Genomic DNA, 23095 nt, shown 5'->3' on the forward strand with positions numbered 1-23095 from the left:
ATGAATTGAAAAGAGACCATGACACGTGCCGACAGCAGCAGCAGCAGAATGAAGTAGAAGCAGATTACCCATACCTGCGCCACACTAAGCTGAGGTGACTTCTTTGGTGTTGTTTACGGTACCAGAGGAAACATTTGCTGCAGTTTTTCATGCTGATCGTAGCACCGTAACGCAGCGTAGCGAACAGGTGAGCAGAGAAAAAAGCTTTGTTCGAGGCGCGCAAAGCTTTCACTGGTTTCGAAGCACAAGCGTCCGTGCTTTGCTAAGGCCACACGCCGCCTGTGTCGGGTGTATCAAACCGAGGAACGCTATATACGAGACAGGCGCGTATGCCGTCATGGTTTATAGAATGTGCATGGTCCCGCTGTTCTCGCGACCCAGTTGCTGTCAGCGCTATCTTTTGGCGGCGCAGTGGAGGTCTCCTATCCCACGTTTTCCTGTTTTGAACACTCGTAGCCGGCATAGATGCTTGCATGTAGTGTACATTTTTTTTGTTCTGTACACGAAGAAGTCAATAGACGTGCTGTTTGGAATATTGAGAACAGGGGCAGGAAACTCGCTTTCGCCAGGTGTACACAGCATGCAGTACGGCGAGGAACATGGTGGCGCACAGGTTTCACTTTCTGGAAAGATTTTTATATCTCGTTATAACGAAACAATCTATAGCGCAGTAATGGATATAACGAAGGAATGACGATTTCCCCTTGGAACCTCGGTCAACACGGGCTGTAACGAAGCTACGGCTGTAACGAAGTAATCATCGAGGCTCTTCAAGTTCGTTATAACGAGGTTCAACTGTACTGCCTTTGTTTCTTCTTTTTTTTTGTTGAAAAGTTTCAGATAGAGGCTATAGCGCCTTTCTTGTCACTTCTGGCCCGCATTTCGTCCTGTTCTCCACGCTGTGTTTTAAACATATACTCGCTTATATGTGTTTGAATGAAAAATGTAGCGTTGAGACAGCCCAAAGAAAGGCGAGGACAAGACGGGCGCTGTCCCCGTCTTTCCTGCATGCTTTCTCAACACTACATTTTTCGTTCAAGCATTGTCTGATTAACTGGCACCTCAGTGTGCTTCGTTAATGCTCATTTAAGCGATATACGCCTAGCGTCCTACATGTAGGACACTGCTGCTTTGCGTGGTAACTATAAAATTTTGTTGTGTAATAGCTAGGACTCGCTAGCATATTTTCCATATGCTCAAGTTTTCCTGTGCAAGCGTTGCGTCGTGTGCGTTGTACGCGTTCAGGAAGAGCTGTCAGTTTTCTTTGGAAGCACTTAGCTGATTCGACCACATCTACCACACTGTGATTCCTCAAGAAAAGCGCACAAGACTGGCACATTGCTCGGAGAAAAACACCACACGTGACGAGAAACGCGACATTATATATATATATATATATATATATATATATATATATATATATATATATATATATATATATATATATATATATATATATATAGTAGATTTTATATGTTTCAAGTTTTACCACACGTAATACATAATGCATTTCCGTAGTGTCCTATACATGTAAGAGTGCAGAAAATTTGGTGCTGAGAGAAATATATCGATATCAATAAAAGGATGATTTGGTACTCTGCAGTCAAATAAACAATTCACGCAAACGCAAGTAAACACAAAAGGCGCTCTTGCGCTGTTCAATGTCAAGAGAAAGACCTCGCAACAATATGCGCACTACTGATATGAAATTGACTACATGCAATTAATGTGATAATGGGGGCTAGCTGATCCGGTTTAACTGTTGTCAAGGGGGGGTCAGGATATTCTACGTAGCACGCGCTGCGCAGCGACCCTCTGCACTCCAGTGGCGCTCGACCACCGGCGCGCATCGACGGCGGCGCCCGGAGCGGAATGGAACTGTCTCTATAAAGAAATATTTCGAGCCGAGCAACCGCCGGGTTCCTCCCCTCATTGAGGCACAGGTCGAGGCACGGCCGCTCTCGAGGGGAGCGCGCGCCGCCGCCGCTACTCGCTTCGCAAATGCTTGACAGATGGCGTCTCGAACGACTGCGCATTCTGCTCATGCACTTCTCCAGACGCATGCAGCCGCTGAGCCCCGTCGGAGCGGGTCGACCAACCGAGCGGGTCGACCAACCGAGCGGGGCCACAAACCGATCCCGCTTTTACCCCTCTACCTTCAAGGTATAACGAACGCCTCGAAGTTTCAGCGTCTTGCAAGGAAACACTTTCCTCCACCTCTAGGAAATTAGACACCCCAGATACCGTCTCTTGGCGGCAGGTACAGACGAACACATTTCCAAACCTCCAGAGACTACATCTCATACACCCAACATTATGCACCGACACTTGTCCCTGGTGCCAGGCCTGCCCTACACTATTCCACATTTCGGGGGGTTGTGGGACCCAACCAAACACTCTACAGGTGGAAAACGCGTCTTTTGAGCGATGGGAGGCGCTGCTGACGAGCGATAACCTGGAGGACCAACGGGCCCTATAATACAACAGGTCCGCAGGGCAGCTCAAGCCAGTGGAGCCCTGGAATGAGGGCCCCGCGCACCCATAAGCTCGCCCAACTCCCCTTCACTTTAATAAAGTTTTTCCTCCTCCTCCTCCTCCTCGACCAAGGAGGTTATTGGGTTCGACTGACTCTAGTTCGACTGTATAGGCGGGCCGAATATGCGCTTGGCGCGGCGTCGCCAACTTGACGTGCCCGACCACCACCGCCGGTCGCCTGCGAGGAAAAAGGGGAGGGGGGTAGAATTTTAGGTAGGCATGATTTGAGTGGCATAAAAATAAAATAAATGAAATGAATAAAATGCGGCGACGAGAACTTCACATACCTGCTTACCAGCGAGAGCGCCTAATGCGGCCTGCCTTATCGGGAAGTGCCCTCTCGTCATAGTTTGAAGGAATCGATTCGCAAATTTTTGGTGTGGCCCGGCATTTTTTCGGGGTGGCGGATGCCTCCTCTCGCCTTCCATTTAAGCGAACGTAAGGCCGCCCTGCAAATACATGTGATGGCCGTCCATACAAAATTCACCCCTATGAGAGCGAACAACGCTTTCCGCCGACATTCATTCGCTTGCACACCCTTGTGGTTCATCCTTCGCGTACCTCGTTTTTCCTGCTGATTCAATTTACGTCACAAGACACGTGTTGCTTGTTGCTAGTGGGTACCCGAGATATCTTTAATACCCAACGTTACTAGATAAGGACGTTGGTGAGAGAAAGAGAGACTTTATTTACTCCGACATGGACCTCGGGGCAGGGGCTCAGCCAGAGGGAGGTTCTCCCCCTTGCCAGCCCTCCTGCGCCGTGACCACAGAGAAGGGTCTTGGAGTAAGCATCCTCCAGGCATAGGACGATCTTTTTTACATCTTTTGTTTTCCTTATTTACGACATTGTAATGAAACCACTGTTTCTTTTTTTTTTTGGTGACGGTGATGGAAGTGGACGCTGTTGAAATTCAGTCCGGTCGGTCAGCCGCTGCCGCCCAGAGGAAACGTCTTGGCCTCCTGAATTACGCAAGGAGCCAGGCCACCGTGGTGTACTCGGCCACCAGTGATGACTCTTCGGCTGACGACGGTTTCATCAGAGCCGTAAGCAAGAAGGCCAAACGGAGACTGCGATAAGGTGAGGACTCGTCGTCGTCGAGTACATCCACGATCACTACGCAGCGAGGATCATCGGCCCATACTCTCCTATTTGTGCCAGACTCCCACCGACAATCTCAACCACATCAATAGGCAAGCCACGTCTGCGTTCCTGGAGGCCCGCGTCCCGGGAGCAATTAAAGATGTGAGGGTGAATCGTTTTAGGAATTTCGTCGCCGTTGATGTCATGGACCGGAACGCGCTTGAGAACGCTAGGCGGCATCAGCGTTCGTTCCCATGTCCTTCTAGGCAGTGGCACTATGGCAGGCGTCATTTACGACGTCGACGTAGCCATCCGCGACTCTGATCTGCCCATTTTGATCAAACCGGCTACAGACGGTGTAGCAATACTGCAAGCTCAGCGTCTTGGGAGAACAAAGTGCATTAAGTTGACCTTCCAAGGGGACTGCATTCCAACGTACGTGAAGGTTGGGCACTTTCGACATGCAGTTAGGCCTTTCGCCCCGAAGCCTCTCCCGTGCAGAAAATGCATGAAGATAGGACACGTGAGTAGTGTGTCCAATTTCCCCATCGTGTGCCCACGGTGTACTCAGACACAGCGGCGATTCTTGCCGGGCAATAGTCGTTACGTGTGCCATTTGCCGCGGCCCTCATGACGCTGCGTCAAAAGATTGTCGTCGCCTGAAAAGGGAAAGGGCGATACTGAAACAAATGACAAGAGACAATTCCACACACACAGAAGCTGCCGCTAAGGTGCGACGACGTCGTCGCCCTCGTCACTGACCTTCTAAAAGTGTAGCGAGCATTGGAAAGGATCGTCCAAGAATTTCCGCAACTTGTCCTCCCCCTCCGCATACTACTTTAAGGATTGAGAGCAATATGGGAGAATAGCATAAGGGAGAATAACATAAGGGAAGAAGCGATAGGCCTAAATTTTTCGCCAGGCCCTACATTCCGAGGGCGTTAGGGACCTATCTGGTGGTGGATAGATCCTTCGGCCTAGCCTGGGAGTCCCAGAGAGCTCTTTGTAGGTGATGAGGGGGTCTTTGTCTCCGGGTAGCGGGTTCTCTATGGCCGCTCGGGCGTACACATCTTCAGCGAGGCGATGGGCAGCTTCAGAGCCACCCTATGTCGCTGAACACCTGTTGGAGCTTGAGACGCGCAAAGTATTCAAAATTGCACCGATTCCTAAGAATATGCACCAGATCCATGGCAAGGAATGACGGGGGCACAGAGCAAAATTCATTCAAAGCAAACTAATGAAAGACCGTCCTGAGGAGTCAGCCTATTGCGATGATGCCTGCGGGCTAGAAAGGGGCCGCGGTCATAGCAGTGGTAGATGGGAACCACTCCCAGAAGGTAACTGGAACCGTTAATACGCGTAACGGTTTAATAGCTGAAGAGGCTGCGATAGCGCTAGCACGTACAGGTACCAGAGCCAAAACTATTCTCTCAGACAATAATTAGGCGGCTCTTGGGAACTTCGGCAAAGGCCTAATTTCCAAGCAGGCGGCCAGTATAGCATACTGAGGAAGCATCCGCTTAACCGGGAGGTTTCAGTCATCTGGATTCTAAGGACGTTGGTTCAAGTTCAAGATAACTTTATTGCCGTCGATGTAGAGGCCCCTCCACTCCCTCAGTCGGACCCCTAGGGGTCCTCCAAGGGAGAGGGAGCCCCGCAGGGGGACGTCTTTCGCAAAGTTCTAGGGACGTTGGAGGAGTAGGAGGGGTAAACTTTATTAAAGAAGAGGTCTTAGGCGCAGGTTGGGGTGACGTTCCCCTCCCCGTGGTGGGCTCCTCTTCTAGGCCGGACGCCAGGTGGCCGACCGACGGTTTCGTTCGGCGACCTCTTCGGCCCGCTCCGTGACTCGGAGTTGAACCTCCGGGTCCGAGCTGTGCAGCGCGGCCTCCCACTGCGATTGGGTAGAGAGCTGCAGACTGTTCGATGGCTTGTCTTGATTACATGAGTATAGGATATGTGGTGTGTCTTCCTTTCGGTGCCCACAGAGAGAACAGACGGGGCTGAACTGCTCAGGGAACCGTATGGAGTACATGTACAGATCACGGTGGAAGAATTCCACCGTGGCTTGTCTGTTGTTGCCAGGAAGAAAGAAGAGGAAAGTGCACAGGCCTGCCCACTGGCTCAAGCCGAGCCACAGTCGCTACCACATGCAGATAGTAGAAGAGTTAAAAGATGGGATAGGAAGACAGGATAGAAAAGACGCGCGGTATAATGACCCAGGCCGATCCCGGAGGCAGTGCAGTACCGGGCCAACCGGTGGCGGAAGTGAAGCAACTTTCAAGCACACCGCCACATTTCCAAAAATATGTTGGGTTCAAATGGGACCCGGATCAGATATTCTACGGGTCCCAACCCAATCCACCACAGATTAAAGGTAGTGTCCGTTTGGAGCTGCCACCAAATGACTTGTGTTTTACTTAGATATCTATGTAGTTCTGGGAAGATTTGTCTTTCTTTCTTGGTAATACCTGCCCACGATATCATTTGAACCCCGCGGCATGAAGCCCAACCATTCCTGTGCGACCGAGAGGACATCGACATCACGATATTCGCGGGCATCAGCCTCAGCGTTCCTGTCTGGCATTGACGTTCAGTGACTGTTCACTTTAGTATCCGCGCCGAGAAGAACAAAGCGTTGAGTGTCGTCTCCTGCACAAGTGAGTGAGCGTTCCATGTCAGTCGTTCTTAAATTCAGGATTACGTGACTCGTGTTGTCAACTCGGTTTCTTTCTTGCTGTGTCCTCCGGGGCTCAGACAGTCTCAAAGGTTCGTCGGCGTCTTGTAAGGCGCATCACGCCTTTTGTATTTTTGTGCTGTTTTTGGATCCGAACGCCGCTGGCGCTGCGTGGTTCGATCTTTTGTGCCGTTGCCGTGTGTCATGGTGCTTCTTGTGTAGGTCTTAGTTTGTTAAAGGAAAAAGAAAACGTGGTTTGGGAACAGCTACAACGGCCGCTCGGCGTGTGCATTCTTTTCCACGGCCGGTTTATTGTTTAGGGATGGCAGCTTTGTTCGAACTGATTAAAGCAGTGTTGTCTTTCTTGGTTAGCACTGTTCTTGATACGTCAGCAGTGCTAAACTTGTTTAGCTCTACGCTTGCTTGTCTGCCCGCACAACTTGTGACAGCGGCGGTACGCTTTTAAAAAAGTGCCGTGGTCTTGCCACTTCGCAGCCTTGAAGCGCATTCGCAGTTAAAATTTCATGTTTTTTTTTTATTTTGCAGCATGGACAAGGCTCCATACGTGCAGCTGGAGCGGCTAACGGCCGATGTGAAGCGGTCATTTGAAGGCAGCATTGAGAGGATCCTCTTTGCTAACAGGTGAAGCTAGAGTTTAAATTCTGTGCAGGTGAAACTTGTAAACTATGTGGCACTTATGCGGAGAAGTCGCTGCCGTTGAGACAGAATGATTTGAGGCACCGTTAAGGCTATGTCATATTGTGCACTTCTCACACAAGGTCCTCCCTTGCATAAATGATGAAGGTCGCCAGCCTTGGTGCTTGTATGTTAAAGAGTTCCTTGCAGTGCATTGTTTGCAGCTGCAAAAAACCTCAAATTTTGCCTGTTGCCAGCTTATGCCGGCAATTGTGGACGCCCATAGGTCTCCTCGATTTGGCTGCACTTTCTGCACTAGTTCACAAAAGTGCCGTGTCAGTGTAGTGCCAGTTCTTGCGGCGCGAGTGTAGCCCGACACTAGTGCTGTCGGTGCAGCGGCCAAATCGAGTGCAAAAGTGCAGAAACTTTCGTCTGCTGCGGCCATGTACGTGTTGGTGTTTGTCGCGTGTTTTCACATATGCGCGAGATTGTGCTAGCTGCATTGCACGCTGTGTATTTGCTCCAAGTGGCACATCTCGTGGAGCGGCTATGAACTTTGTTAATTCCAAAAGTGGTGAAGAATTTGACACCGTTCTTTCCGTTGCGTTGTGTAAAAGGGCGCAGGCCGGTCGACCGTCACTGATTCAATGGGTACTTCGAAGAGGCAACAATTAATTAGGCAGGTTATTCAGACTACCGCTCGAGATGATCTTTTACAGTCTATACGCGTGATTCAGGCTGCTTCCGTCCTATCGAAAAGTGACTACAGTTGTCCGCCAAGAGTTGCCTGATCTATATTTGAACTCAATCGCGTTCACTTTCGGCGAACGGTGACGGCGACGTGACTGTCAGAGGCTAAGTGGCAGGCGAAGGTGTGGGCTGACGGCGACCTCAAGCCCAGTCGCTGTCGTAAGCAGAGGTACTGATGTCGCAGCGAGCCACAAACGTTGCGATCGTCCACGTATTATAAAACATCTCACAATATGCCTCTTATGGAAGCGCTCCATCGTGCTGCGTCTATAATAATAATTGCACACAAAAGAGAAATGGTGTAAGCAACGTGCGAGGCTGGACAGAAAGATGCGAACCCATACCCAGTACGTACTTACGTACACTGCGCCATGCCAGCCAGTCACTTACGCGCGTACACAGACGCGCGCATACACACACGTATACGCGCACTGTCATTTCAGCTGTTTGGTGAGGGCCCGGCGCAGATGCCGCGTCTTTCATGGGTACGCGGCCGTCTCAACCATGGTCTCAACGCCGCTTACAAAACAAGCATGGCCGCGGAGCCGTCTGCTACGGAGCGCGCCAAGCACCTTGCACTACTTGCACGAGAAGAGAACTTGCCGGGAGGCTAGTGCAGCAGTGCAGAAGAACCCGTGCAGCACGAGGCCAAATCGAGTGCCGAAGTGCAGGTGGCACTAGCTGCACTGTCGAATCGAGTGCGAGAGTGCCGCACTTTCTGAACTGGGGCAGAAAGTGCAGCCAAATCGAGGAGACCTCATGTCCGGCGGAATGGAAAATTAAGCCACCGGTCATGGGTGTCATGCATGTGCTCAATATGCCCCAGCATCGGCGCTACATACAGCCCATGCTGATAGCGATTGAAATACTAGGTGGCGACGTTCCGGTTCGGGTTTCTTTGTTCACTGCTGTGGAAATCATGTGCAAAGGCCGTGTGGATGGGACTGACAGCGAAGTGCGTCGTAAATTGTTTTCGCAAAGCATGGTGAATAGGCCAAGAAATGGTTTGAAGATGCTGTTGAACAGCCGCGTGATTAGACACATGTAGATTTTTAACAACGCAATTTTGATGCACACATGGCTGAACATGATTTGGACTGGGGTGACTTTGTGAGGTTCAGATCCTGACATCAGCATTTTATTGGACTTCTCACTCGGTGGCGAGAAGAGCATTGTCACCACAGTCATAGAAGGCAACATGTGATGTGCAACAAAGTTGTCAAGCACAAGCAGAAGCTTCTGCTCTTTTAATGATGTCATGATTGAACCCAACAAGCCTCTCAAGAAAATCGTGCATTGCCCTTATGAAATTTATGCCTTGTTGCATGCTCCTCAAACAAAAGTGACACATTATGCAGCTCTTTATGTTTGGCCTGCAGCGTATGAAAGCGTACTGAAGCATATTTTGACGGTAGCGCTGTCCTCGTTTGTAATAAGCAAGCATTCGTTATAACCGCGGCCGTTATAAATTGGCTCGACTGTATCTCTGTTTTGAGGAAAAAAGGCACAGGAAACATAACATGCCATCAAGTAAAATAACCAACTTATCTATGTGGTCAAATAGAAAGCGTTTTCTTTATGCACTGACGATTTTACTAGCCACAGAAAACGCTCCTCTCCTGTTATCGAGATGGCTGGTATTGCTACCTAATCTTTTGTCCACTTGTTAGTCTGAAGGAATGCCCGGTTTACGTTTATGGCTTTGATGGCGGGAAGCCTGTTTGTTGTGTACCATGCCAATCGCTGCACTTATTATCAAGCATATGGGAGCAGTGCTAACGGCACTGGTTGACAGCCATGTAAATGTGAATACAGCGTTATATGTTGGGAGCGAGAAGATGCTGGTTGAAGCTTATAATAATAATAAATAACCTTTATTCTGAACAGAAAAGAAATTGTATAGACCAAGCAGGTCAGCCCAAGCCAAAGAGGCATGTCGGGCTGCATCCGGCAGTCGTGACACGCGACATGAACAGAAATAAACTGCATAATTTGCATATCTTATGCTAGCATACAATATCTATATATGTTGCTAGTGATGATAGTGAGTTGCGACACCACGGTTTCCCGAGCATCCGCAGGGACATCCCCGCAGGGGTATGATGGTGAGCAATGTGCCACCACAGACCCAAGCACCCATATTTAGCCTTGCAAGGCAGTACCGTGTTCGGGGAAAAGGGGATCCTGGTGGTTGAGCCGATGCTGAGCATTTGGACCTTTAAGGCCCCTTGGTGGAGGCAACACACCACTTTGGCTCCAGCTTCCTGTAGATGCCACCTCCGGACTGACTTGGCCAGGGGATCCGGCCGGACTTGGCCGGGGGAAATCGGCAGTTACCTTTCCCTATCCTCCCCTCCATCTCTCACTCTCCTATCTTCTTTCTCACAGCTGTCCTGTCTTCTCTCTTAATAACTTCTTTCTTTTTCCAGGCAGCGAGGGTTAACCTGAGTAACTAACCTGAATTACTTCATATAAGGTTCTAATTGGGGTGTACAGCTAGCCTGGGCAGGGCTTGCTTGCAAGCTCCTGTCTGTCCCGTCCCCTTGTTGGGCTCCATGGTGGGCGGCTGGCAACGTAGCCAAAAGACAAGTAATTTTTATGACTTCCCTCTCTTCAACAAATGATTGCCCTTGGAAAAGAGCGTGGACTTAAGCGACAGCAGAATTCTTCAGAAAACAGAAACCTTCTCCACCACCTCTTTCCATGCCGTTCACAGCGAAGTGAAGAAAAACCAACAAGAATGTTATCGCCATTTTTAGTAGTAAAGTTTCTTACAGAAGCCTTGTGCTCAGGATATAAGATAACCATAATGGCAGGTGGGGACCTTTTCATTGACAAAAAGCTTCCAAGCATAGTATCCATAGGGGACTTCCCTGTCACAGTGACTGCTCACAGGGCACATTGACCACTATCTGCGGTGCAATCTCGGGAAGCGATTTTATACATCTGAAATAGAAGAAAATGTTGGAAGGACTCAGTGACCAGGGTGTCACCGATGTCCACAGAATAAAAATCCGGAAAGACAAAGAAATCTCTACAAAGCACCTAGTCCTCATGTTTAGCCACAGCACACTTACAAACTCGGTAAAAGTAGGGTACCTGAAGATAAATCTCCGCCCATATATTCCTAACCCTCGATGTTTCAACTGTCAGTAGTTCCTGTCAGAACATCCTACCGAGAACTGTCGAGCTCCACCGCACTGCGCAAACTAAAGGCGGACAGCCCGCCTACTCAAAGTCTTGCCCAACATGGAAGACTGGAAAAGAAATCATCACTATCAAAGCAAAGGAAAACATCTCATACAAAGAAGCCCGTATGCGACTTTCACACATTATTGGAACGTTCTCTTTCACTGCTAAAACAAACTTTGCCGATGTGATGCGCGGGCACAGCACACCACACGAGGCTTCGGCACCTGTCCACGCCACACGCAGTGAGCCTGTGAGCCTGTGGAAGGGCCATCCGCACCCCCGGTTGGAGTAGCCAACACTACTGTGCCAACCTCAAAGCTGGTTGCGCAGACCCACAGGTCGGCGGACCTAAAGACCTCTTCTCACAGGTCAAGATCTCACTCGAACGACCATGTGCCTGCTGCACAGTCATCCAGCGTCTCCTCCCGGGGCACCTGTTGTTGTTATGTCTACTGATGCATGCACTGGCCCTGCATGTCTTCACCCACCTTTCCTCTCTTGAGCCATGTATTCTCAAGCCGAGGATGAACAGTCGTTTGGCTGAGGATGCTGCCTCTTGTGGTCACTGCGAGCAGTGTGGCCCCCAGGCATGGATACTTAACAGTATTATAACTGCAGTCGCAGTTAGCTGTTCAGAGTGCCATCACAGGCAAATTTCCTCTTTTCTTTCTTCGTCCTTTTGCTTTGTACGCCTGTTTAAGGCCTAGATAACCGTTGTTAGACCATCTGCTTTTGCAAGCTAACAGTGCTGTGCTAGCCAGCCAACACGCTTCGTGTGCATCGTACTTCAAAAAAGTTTCTACTGTGTGGAAAGAGAGGGTGTGCTTCAGCTCTGTAGCAGGCTGGGCAATGTGGTGCTTCTCAAGTGTGTTGGCACATTGCAGTTCATGTGTCCTCTAGTGTGTCCTGGAGGAAAAGATCTGTATTGCCTTCTTCTAAGTGTGTTATAAAGTTGTTTTATCGCATCTTGGTGTTATGTAAACTTTTGATTAAATTGGTGCACCCTGTTTTTTACCAGAGTTGTTAACCAAGTATGTTCCTGCTGGACCAGTAACGACAATTGCTTTTCTTACTCTAGATCTGAGCGTGAACTGGCCTTTTTTTTTAGTTTTTAAACCAAAACTATTAGCAGAACACATTTTGGTTCAGCCTACCTGGTTATGATGTGTTGCAGGTTTCAGACACCTCATCCGAATTTCACTTAACAGGGTGTGGCACTTGTGTGAAACATTGTTGGAATTTTCTAGGCTCCATTTCACCTAGATGTCTTGCACCTGTGTTGTGTTGCAGGGTACCAGTTGTTGTTCTGGAAAAGCTCCCCATAAACGTCCTTTGTGGGATACCGGAGAAGGGTGAGCATGCTGACAGGCGCCAAGAAAGGTCTCCGAAGAGGAACCTGTCACCTGGTCCATCAGAGTACGTGAATTTCTTTGTTTTTCTTTACTTTGGCATCAGGATTGAAAAGCTTTTGGCAAAATTCTGTGGATGGGTGGATAAACTACTGTATTTATTGGGAAAGGTTTAGCTACTATTTTCTAGAGGCTCTCTTCTGTTCTGGGGCTTCATAGGTGGCAGCCATCGCTTCGACGTGTAACCACCCACAGTCTACTGGCAGCCGATAGATTGCTGCTTATCACTAATGCGGTAGAGCACAGTGTGACATAGTGCGTTGGCAACATATGGTAGCTAAACTACTGTTTCCAAGATACTATATAGTCTGCTGCGATGCATGTCAGTCTGACCTTCCCACGGAGAAGAAAAATGTGTGCTACATTGTAGCTTCGTCAAAGCTCTAATGGACATTGATTACCATGCCATTCTTAACTGCTGCATATCTGTGGTTATTTCATTACCATTGTTACTTTTCATGGGACTTCTGTTGTCATCATGCGTTATGATTGACGGTGTTTTGTGTCGTTGGCTGACTTGATTATGAGCTCCATTATATCACTTGTTAATGGCTGCTTAGTGGACTGAAATATTGTGGTTGTAAATGAGGAAGGCTAGAGTAAAAATACAGAAAAAAAAGATGAAATACTGCTCATGCCAATACCGATGGTTTTCAAGTTGTCTGGAAAAAGACGCGTTAACTTAAGAGGCTACCAGTACAGGTTTGTACTCCGTGACAACTTTTTCTGGCAATGTAGTGGAAGCTACAGAGCTGAAGCACACCCTCTTTCCACACAGAGGAATGTAGTTCGAGCTTACCGTTACTAGTTTTCTCTTTAAACATAGTACATTGTCAGTATTCGTTAAACGAGGACACTTGTTTGACCTATTTTTATTTTTAGTCTAATCCTTACAAAACATTACTTTGCTCAGTGTTTTTATGCTGATTTCTAATCTGAAATTGCTTTTTCTATTTATTAGCTAGTTCTGAGATAATTATATTTAATCAATGAGTAGTACCTCATTGGATAAAACTGGCTTAATAAAAAATAATTTTTAATGCATATCTATGCTGCCTAATGAGTAACGAGTGCAATAATCAAAGCAGCTTTCGTTTTTTATTGTATTCTGATTAGTAATTTAGAACAGTTAAAACTGTGCAAAAGACGAGGACATAGGAAACTAGGAACACACAAAACACCACGGGCACCCCTGGTGTTTTGTGTGTTCCTCATTCCCTATGTCCTCGTCTTTTGCACAGTTTTAACCGTTCAGGAGCTATGAACCAACTAGTCCAGAAGAACGTCCTAGTAACTTTACGGTGTTGGAATAGGAACATTCAGGGTGGGTCATCATGCATCAATAAACTTCGCCAAATCATACATTTTTGAGGTATGATTGAACAGTTGTGCTTTGCAATGACATCTCTGAATATCCTAGATGCTGAGACATCAACATACTGAAACAGCCAGGTGTCCAAAATTTTCATACCATTAAATTGTCTGCTCCTGTGCAAAACCAGCACAGTTTTGATAATCTAAATTTAATATTATGGTCGAAATACTACTTTCCGGAAGGGAAAAATTAGTCATCGGAGTATAATAGCCATAGATTCCAAAGTTGTCATTTTTTAATCTGTTTTTAGGCCTTTTTTTGATCCCAAAGGTCAGTGTCCCCCCTATTAAGGCATATTTCTAACACAACTGCTTATCTTCAAAGTTGAAAGTCAAAGAAAAAGTTTTCTTGGTTGCAGAAAAGTTGCTTGTATAGTTACAAGAAGCTTCCATAGATGGTGCCAGCTGCCCCAACGACGAAATAAATGTAGTGCCTTGGAGAGAGTGACGTGCCGGGTGGCCAGGTGCACAGTCGTGTGTTTGAATTATTTGGTGGAATGACATTGCAGACGCTCCGTCTCTGTGGTCTTCCCTTCATTGCCAACAGAAGCTGCCGTCGAGAGTAGCTTGAACCAGTGAATGGGAGAGTAAAGCATCCACTAAGGAAATGACGGCTCATTTGACTAAATGCTGAGAAAAGGTGTTTCAGATAGGAATAGCTGGCAGGCTGTTAGAGAATGCAAAAAGGGGACAGGAAGAACCAGCCGACTTAACCAGGTGTACGACTTGTCAGTTTTGATTTTTCTAGGATTTGGGGTGACTTTTTGCAGTGTCAATTTCAGAGCACTGTTTTTGGTTTTTTTTTTAATATTCACCGAATGAATTTTTCTTTTTTTTAGAGTGATATAATGTGGTATTCCTAAGCTATCAAAATACTCTTGTAGATAATCTTTCCCTTTTTACCTGTCTGAGCATTCGATTTAGAAGTAATTAATGCACAGATGGCTGTATTTATTGCTATGCATGAACAAGGAAATGCTGTCGCCATTCAAACCAGTTAACGAAGGTAAATGATGGAACCGTTAGGCAAAAATTCTAGTGGAAGTTCAATGGCAAAAGGTGGGTTGACTTGTAATTCGTTGGTTGCGTGGGATTGAGTGAGAGGACGGGGTATTACATGGTCTGTGTGTTGATGGCAGTAATGGAATTGCTGATTGTCTGTGTTGTCTGTGTTTTCCGTGTCGTCCGTGCCCCTTGTTCGCTGTCGTCCTTGTTTTCTAGTACAGTTACCCCATTTTCCAAGGTGAACCTCCACCTAGCTAGCTAGCCCAGCTTGCCGCTCTGCTGCTGTTAACCATCGTAGCCAGAACATGAATTTTTTTGTGGCGCTTATGCATTGTTTTGTGTCGGCGTCCTTACATGTGGTGGAGAAACCTACTGAACCAAATAGTTGTAAGAGGTGGGTAATGACAGGACAGTGAACAGTGCTATGCTAGCAGACTATGCTTGGCAAGGATGGGGTGTTCCCAGTCTCAAAAGGCACAGCATAACATTGAGAAATACTTCAAGACGCACGATTGTATTACTTAGTCCAGCGGTGCCACCATCTCACTATGCCCATGTCTTGCGTACTTTGTTAAACTTCTCGTCTGATGGAGCGCATCTCCTACTCGGCAGGTAGCTGTGGCCATACAGTTTCTCGATGTTGGTTAGAGGAAAAGCAGGTGGCCCTGCACTTCATCCACCATGGAGAGGTGCAGGAACGCCGGGAAGGTAGCTTTTGTATTTGGCTTGGCTGTTGTCGGGCGTGAAACGTAGCATCAGCCATAACACGAGGACTCTTCTCGGGGCAAACCTTGAAGAAATGCTGTGGAAGCTTCCATACCAGCCTAGCACTTGTGCTGAATTTATTGGAAAAACGCACTGTTCAAATAATTTATTTGCGCACAGAGGAGAACACCGTGGTGCAGGTGCTCATTCAGGCACAGGATCCATGTTTTTGGCCCGACAATAGCCAAGCGGAATCAGACTTGTCTTCCCGGCATTCCTGCAGTGGATGAAGTGCTCTTTAAAAAACTCATGAAGACGGTGCTGCCAGCTTATCAAGAAACTTGCTATGGCATGCACGCCATAGATACTGACCTTTTACAGTTAGAACTGAAATCCAAAAAGTGAGTTTGGCTTCGTTTTTTTTTTCTGGTTTAAATAGAAAAGTCTATAAATAACACAGAAGAGTTACCGTAAAAACCGGAATATAGGTGGAACTTTTTTTCAAAAGACCATGGCGGAAAGTCGAACCCCGTCTTATATACCGGTCATTGGCTGAAAAACTACGGAACTCTTGCAACAGTGGGCGGCTGAAGTCAACAGCCTCTATCACCATCGCAATCAGCAGCAGCACGGCGTGGCGATGTTGTCGCACCGCCAATTTGCGTTTCCATCGTTGCAAAGCTGTTTTGTTAAAAGGCTGTTTTTGCATATCTTGTTTCAAAATGAGCGGAAGCCGACAGCAATTAGCGGCAAGGCACGAATTTGGAGTATCCGAAAAGAGCATTCAGTACTGGCGGAGGCAGAAGCTTGCAGCAACCAGAAGAAAACACCATTTCATGGGTAGACCACAGCGTATCCAGAATGCATCCGCGTGAATGCGGTAGAGATTGCGCGTGCCTCTAGACTCACAAGGGCGCAATTCAAGGGCTCGCCATGCTCTACGGCGCCGTACTTCTGTGTGCCAGAAACAAACACGCGGGTCGACGGGCGCACGATACTGTTAAAAAATTGGCCAGGTGTACATATGAGCAGCATTTAAATGAAAATAAATACTGTCACCATTGTGGAACCTGTTGAGTCGCATTTGTTTCAAGGTAAGGGTGTCTTTCGGTACTTTTTCCATTGAAAAAGATTTTTTTTTTCATTTTTAGAATTGGTTAGTTCTATATTCCAGTCCAACCTATAGTCCGGTTTTTACGGCAGCTCCTCTGTTTTAGAAAGAAACAGCGCATACTTGTGATAGGGACGAAGAGAGACTCATGAGGACAGGCGCTGTCCTCTTGTGTCTCTTTTAGTCCCTGTCAAAAGTATGTGCTGTTCCTTTTTGAAATGGCATGCCAACTCGCCTAGGCATCAGTTCCGGTTTCTCTCGCATACTGGTTGGGGACCATGAAGTACTTTTGGGGACTTGTGCATGGGGCATCCGAGTCTCCGAATGCTGGTGGTTTTCCTGTGTGTTTCTGAGTTTGTTCTGATATACAGTGGTAGTGCAAAAGAACCCTACAGCCTTGTCTAAAGTGTCTTGACCCACAGGGTTCAATGTCAAGATGTGTGGCTTAAGAGGGGTGATTTTTTTTATTTATCAACATACTTTGCTGAAACTTAGCATCCAGGTATATCATAGAATGCTGATTTCAAATATGCATTTATATTTCATATATCCCACCTGAAAGGAAATATATGGCAAGATGACATAATCTAATTAGATCGCTCCTTACAGGCCTTTATGGTAATTTCTCAGTTAAAAAAATCTTTTTTAAGAATCAGCAGATGTTTGCAAAGGCCCCGTGCACATCCTAAAGCTGTAATGCCTCTAAATTTATTTTGTTGATAAATAAATAACAGTCAGGAAGAAAAAACTGTGGCAGCAATTAGCCCACACTTGACCTAATTGTTAATTTATCATGTTTTAAAGGAAGAAGGAAAGCTTTCGGATGTGCGGTGGACCTTTGGAAATGTCTACATATTCTTAAGAAAGCTTTTTAGTGCGCTAGCACTTTAGCCGTTGTGTGTTTGTCTGTCTGTTTCTTTGTCTCTGTCTGTTTGTCTGAAGCCTGCTTTGTGGCAGGCACCTCACCTGCCCACTGGGTGGTGGCAACCTGCCCAGGCGTGCGTGCATGCATGTGTGCATGCTTAGCAACCTGGCCACCATGTTAGGTGAGAGCTCAATCGCAAGCACCTGCTCAGGAACAGCAACTTGTGTCGTAACAAAATTCTCACCAAGTCTGCTCAATCGGCGTGAGGGAGGGGGCGCAGATTTTGTCCCCTGTTGTTCTCTGCTACCCAGAAGACTTGTAGAGGCACTACCATATACCTCGGTGCCCCCCCTTGTGCACGCCTATGTGTGTTATGCATGGGCTATCACGATCATCGTAGGCTGAGATACTCTGTTTGCATCAAGTTCAATGTACAAAACTAACGTCCACCTCCTTGGTGCTGCCGCTAAATCTACGAAGCTTTTTTATTGCCTTCGGAGCTGAACAATTCTTCCCAGCTCAGGATGAAGCATGGCAGCAGCGTGAGGCTGAATTGACAAACTCAGAAGGGGAATTGGTGTCAGCCCAGTCTTTGGAGGGACCCTTCAAGATTGAGTTTGTTTCCACTAAGTGGTACAGCTGTCAGCGTCGTCGGCATCAACATAACCAGTTGGTGCGTTAATGACATCCACCCACCGGTCATTTACGCATTGACCTTATACCACGGTCAACCTGGGTCACATAACCCTGTGTGTGGCTCTGTTTGGAACAGCACCTACCAGTGCAGGGGTGCATCACTTGGCCACTTCACCAGTGTGATATGAGGTCACTGTACCTTTGCTACCTCAAAATTTCCCCAAAACTAAACGTCTTAACAGCTATCGCTAAATCTCCCAATACATAGTTGTAACCGTCCTGCTTTTTTTTTTCTGTGCTTCAGCTGCAAACTATGAATTATAAAAAGGCATACAAAAATTAGTTGACTTCAGTAATGAAGCTGGACAATGGTTGAATATACAATCGATTGTTCATACAAGCAAGGTCAATGAAAGGTTTGGTAGTCTTTTAGTTTCCTAGGCAGAAGCAATTCTTCACTGACTTGTGGTTGGCAGTTTTGTTTGCAAAGCTCACTTGTTTTCTTTCCTTTTTTAACCTCCAGACCTGCCTGCCCTGAAACACCAACTAAGCGTGCCCGCACCAGCGACCAAAGCCCACGTAAGCTCCCGCGGATGAGTTTAATCGGATCGAGTCTAAAAGATGCCAAAGAAAAGTAAGTTGTTTTCAAAATGTTGATGCTGTAATTGAAGAACTTTATGTGCTCCTGCCTTCAGCTACCTGTGCTGTGTTGAACGGATAGTGTACCGAAAGGTTGTATCAATGTTGCCAGTAATTAAAAAGGAAAAATTTTTTTCCTTAACTTGTGCCTGCAGCAATGAAGTCTTGCCAGCAGGGCATCGTCTACCATATTTGCTCACTCATAAGTCAGCCATGTTTACTCTACCTCATTTGGGGCTCAACCAATATGTGAACCATGGTGAGAGCAAGGTGTGAACCAAGCTATAAATTAAAAAAAAAAGCAGAGCGAGAGAGAGAACAACGCAAATGACGGAGCTGAAAAAAACCTTGCCCTCCAGCCGCCTTCGTGCCTTCACAGTATATGGCAGTTGCCGCCACCATTGCTATGCAAAAGGCTTCACATATGCCCGGTTCTTAAGACACAAAAGACTTCAAGATAGGACCGACATGGCAGTAAGCACTGGGCCTCGGCGTTTGCACCTCGCCTACCTCGCGCATTAGCGTTGGGCTTTACAGCGGCCTCTGCCATCCAGTAACACTTCTGTTGGGCCTAGTTGTTGTCCTTGTGTTTCTCCCGTGTATGTGGTTCGTCGAATGTTTTGCGCACAACGTTCATCTGTATCACTCTGCCATCCACCCTGGCTATGCCTGAGCCAACCATGAAACTATTGTGACAAAGATGAAGCTGGCAGTAGTGTGAGCGCTCTGTCCCGCACCACTGCCACGTAACACTATATTTGGAGGCTGCAAATATAAATGAAACTGCCCCCCAGTTGCTCAGATGGCCCATCCATTTGGCAAGTTATGCCTCCCAGGTATTGACGACCACTCCTGGCAGCATTAAAGTGAGCCGTCATAATGCAAGCCCGGTTGCCAAAAAGTGCTTCAGATACGGCCAAAAGTTCACTTTTCACGTTCAGTAGCAATTGCCTAGCCTCCCATGGACTTTTGAAGGAATAATGTACTATATCAGTGGTGCTACAGATGTTGGGAAATACGAAGGCGTTTATGTCTCGAGTTTCCTTTAGTGTGCTGTTTGAAACCAATGCACCGTCATGCTTGCGCGGTGCACGGGTGCACCACCTCCAGTGACTGAGTTCTATTGCCTCAGCTGCAATAAGTGATACAATGTTCCGGTTGCCTTGATTACATTTTGACAGCTTGGAGCTTGTCTGTCTGCTTATTCAACATTTCATTTTTTTTTTCTTATTCCTGAAATTGAGGTCAACATTTACACTGCATCCTTCAATATCTTGTAAATGCAGTAGTTGCAGTTTACTCATGGATCACGGTATTGCTTCGCCCTCTTACCATAGTCTTGTGGCACCTGCTTGTACTGCTTTGATTGTTTTGCACCTCTGATCTTATGCTGATCGGCTTCGCTTGACATGCACATAAGACCAAGTTAAGGTACCCTGAGTAAACACACTGCGAAAAGTCTGTGAAATGAAGAGTTGTAGAGGACGAAAAGAAAGAACGAACGAAACAGGGATGTGTAACAGGTAGGGACTCAGTCAGTGGGCATGTGTGCATACCATGTGTACATAATTGTTCCCAGTATGACCTGCAACTCTGCAGTGGGAGCCAGAGTACATGGCCATGGTCTGTAGCACGTATTGTGCTGTGACTGGAAGCATTGCTTGTGGACACTTTGGGAACACACTGCATTGCGAACTGGAATTAGCAGCCTGTGTGTTGCATCTCATGTTGACTGTGGTTGTGTGCTCTTTTACTGTGTAGAAGCGGGTTTTTTTTGGTCAATTTTAATGAGAGCTTAGGCAGCCTTTTGGGAAAAATTTCTGTTATGGTCGCTGTAAGTTATTCAAAACAGGAGGCAATTTTCATTTAAAGCTACATTTGCACAACACATATGAAATATCTTGCTTTCAGAACTGTGTTGCAACTTTCTGGTCTGCTGCAGTCTTCTGATAGCCTTTTTGAGTTTGGCTGTAATTGCGATTACAGTTGACCCCAAATACATCAAACACGAGTCTATCGAATTATTGCTCATATCAAACTGTCCGAATGAAAATCCCATGAAGAAAGTGTAGCAGTGGTGTTCGAGTTATCGAACTCCCATTCAACAGAACATTCGATATATTGACCTGCACTGCGCTTCTGCAAGTGGCGCTTCTCCTAATGGTGCTCCTGCAGTAATTTTTCGCGTGCCGAGTTGGGTCGGCTCTGCGGCCTTGGGCACCTGCTGACAGCACTAGCGCCATAAAGCCGCTTGACGAGGTGAACATGGATTTTGCTTGAAGGTGGCCTTGTCTGGTGTGCTCATTTTCAACGTGATGCTGCTGTCTTGCGGGAAAGCCGGTGTTCAAACATCTAAGTTCGTGCAGTGCAGCCAGCCTAGCTGACTGAAGGCTTGCGGTGACTCTCGGGTGGCCTGCTTCGCTGCTGAAGGCAACACAGAAATCACCCGTATCCTGAATTCAATTGAGATATTGCTGCATTTACAGTGTACCGATAAAAGAATTAGACCTCTTTTAATTGGCGGTGGCTTCCCCCACACTACTGTCTGCTTCATCTTCGATACTAAGGGAGCTCTGCCTAGCGACACTCAGCGAGCGATGTGTTGCCAGTTGCCAGCTGGCAGCACGTTGTTACGGGAAGCATTCTGCTGGCAAGGGTGCACCGTATTCACACATTGGGTTACATACAAACTTATCTGCTGACATGTTTTATACGTTTTGCGATTCCCTTTGAGTTTGATATATCTGGGATCGGCATTAGTATCAATGCAAGAGTGTTTACATTTATGACTGACTTCAGTGCTAGTTAGTTTGCTGGTACTGTGAGCTGTAACGAGGTGAATAAGGTGTCGTGATGGTTGTGTCTAATGTATTTGTGGAAAGCTAGCGTTGGTTTTACTTCACCATTAATGAGCTTTAGGCATACTCTTATTGCCAAAAAGGGCAGCGAGCTGACAGAATGGATGGAAGGGTGACAGTTGAAGTATGACACCGGGCAGAATGCTCTTGCTATAGCTTTGCTGCGTCACTAAAGTGGCTCCAAATAAAAGGCTTAAATAATAACATTATTAATTAGTATTAATTATTAATATTAGTCACAATCAAACCAAACTGAGTATTTAAACTGGCTAATGCAAATGTTGGAAAGGGAAGGTTGGAAGGGGTTGGCTTAGACTCTGAGCAGCTGGAGTGTCATTGGACTGGCTTAAATAGAGCGATACCAGAATTTACAGTTCATGTTGATGCTGAAAGTAGTGCTTGCTAAGGCGAGGCTGATAATATGCCAAGAAGAAGAAGCTGGGAGTGTGAATCAAAATAGTGCACTCTGCTTGCAGTGGCTTCTAGTTAATTCCAGTAATTATGTATCAGCGCAACAAGGGTCTACCTACTCTTGTTCTGCACGTGTTAATGTTGAAGGTTAAAAGATGTGATTTGCAACAACACTGTGGTGGTGTTTTATGAAGTTTTGTGCCCTCCACTTTGTGCTGCGGATATTGTAAGAAAAAGAAGGTTGTGCTCACGTGACCTAGCGTTCACTGCTTCTGTGTAGCCAGTTACAGCCATATTGCCCCCTCCTCCTCCCCAACATGCCTAGAGTAGTATAGTAGCCTCTGTTAAAGTATTTGTCTGTTCATTTGTTTACAGCACTGAATATCAATCACTGCCAGAGGTTGCCAACGCCAGTTCTTGTGAAAGTGCATCTGGCCATGATGGACGGGCTCAGACACAAATGTAAGTAAAAGCAATTAGGGCAAAGTGCTGCAGCATAGCATAGCATCTTGTAATTCTTTACTAGCTGTCACATGCTCCTTATCTGAATTTTAATGGAGGATGCATTTAAGGGCTGGCTTTCCTTTCAAAAAAAAATATTTTAATGAAGGGAAGAGCACAGCAACTGCCTTATTTCTCGCTGTACATCTTAACCATGCCTGTAGAGAAAGGGTGAGAAGGAAGTTCTAAAGGAAGGAGAAAGAGGTGCCGTAATGTAAGGCTCTTGAATAATTTCGTCTTTTAATACACACCAACATCACACAGCACACCACAGTTTTCAAACCCAAAATTTGAGAAGTGTCCACACTTTGAGCCCTCACAAGGAATGATCCCTTTATAAAATCCCTTCATAAAGTTCAGCCTTATCACAATCTAACGCCACATTGCATAAGTCACCATGTGCGCTTAAGTTACCTTTTTGGGCTATTTAAAATGAAGCGATGACAACAAAACAATTGATATGGTGCACTTCCTTTCTCTTATCTTGCCTTCCCCTCCATTTATTCTTGCCCCGTGCCACTGCTTAAGAGATGCTGTGTCATGCCATGCTTGCTTTCTCATACTAATCTCCTGTCCGCCTTTGTCTTCTCACTCGGTTATTCGGGCATGCTTGCTTGAGGGGAATGTTCTGTTCGAAAAATTAATGAAACCTCGTTGTAGCAAAAAGTTAAAAAATTGTCAAATAGTTCGATATAGCTGAAATTTGTAGTG

At 46.6% G+C, this 23095-nt stretch overlaps 1 protein-coding gene and 1 pseudogene across 2 annotated transcripts in view; one reads left to right on the forward strand and one right to left on the reverse strand.

Moving 5' to 3' along the window:
• The window catches only part of LOC144125307 (potassium/sodium hyperpolarization-activated cyclic nucleotide-gated channel 2-like), a 47720-nt gene extending 47459 nt beyond the window's left edge, over window positions 1-261 (reverse strand). Inside the window, exon 1 of the mRNA XM_077658570.1 lies at window positions 75-261. Coding sequence (XP_077514696.1) covers window positions 75-151 — 77 coding nt within the window. The 5' untranslated portion in view covers window positions 152-261. The remainder of the gene's footprint in view (window positions 1-74) is intronic.
• Window positions 262-6070: 5809 nt separating this feature from the next.
• LOC144124227 (DNA (cytosine-5)-methyltransferase PliMCI-like) overlaps window positions 6071-23095 on the forward strand; it is a 145038-nt pseudogene continuing 128013 nt past the window's right edge. Inside the window, exons 1-5 of the transcript XR_013313149.1 lie at window positions 6071-6275; window positions 6839-6934; window positions 12161-12286; window positions 18499-18609; window positions 22259-22345. The product of XR_013313149.1 is annotated as a DNA (cytosine-5)-methyltransferase PliMCI-like (transcript). The remainder of the gene's footprint in view (window positions 6276-6838; window positions 6935-12160; window positions 12287-18498; window positions 18610-22258; window positions 22346-23095) is intronic.

This window comes from Amblyomma americanum, chromosome 3, assembly GCF_052857255.1.
Source record: "Amblyomma americanum isolate KBUSLIRL-KWMA chromosome 3, ASM5285725v1, whole genome shotgun sequence".
NCBI classification, from domain to species: domain Eukaryota; kingdom Metazoa; phylum Arthropoda; class Arachnida; order Ixodida; family Ixodidae; genus Amblyomma; species Amblyomma americanum.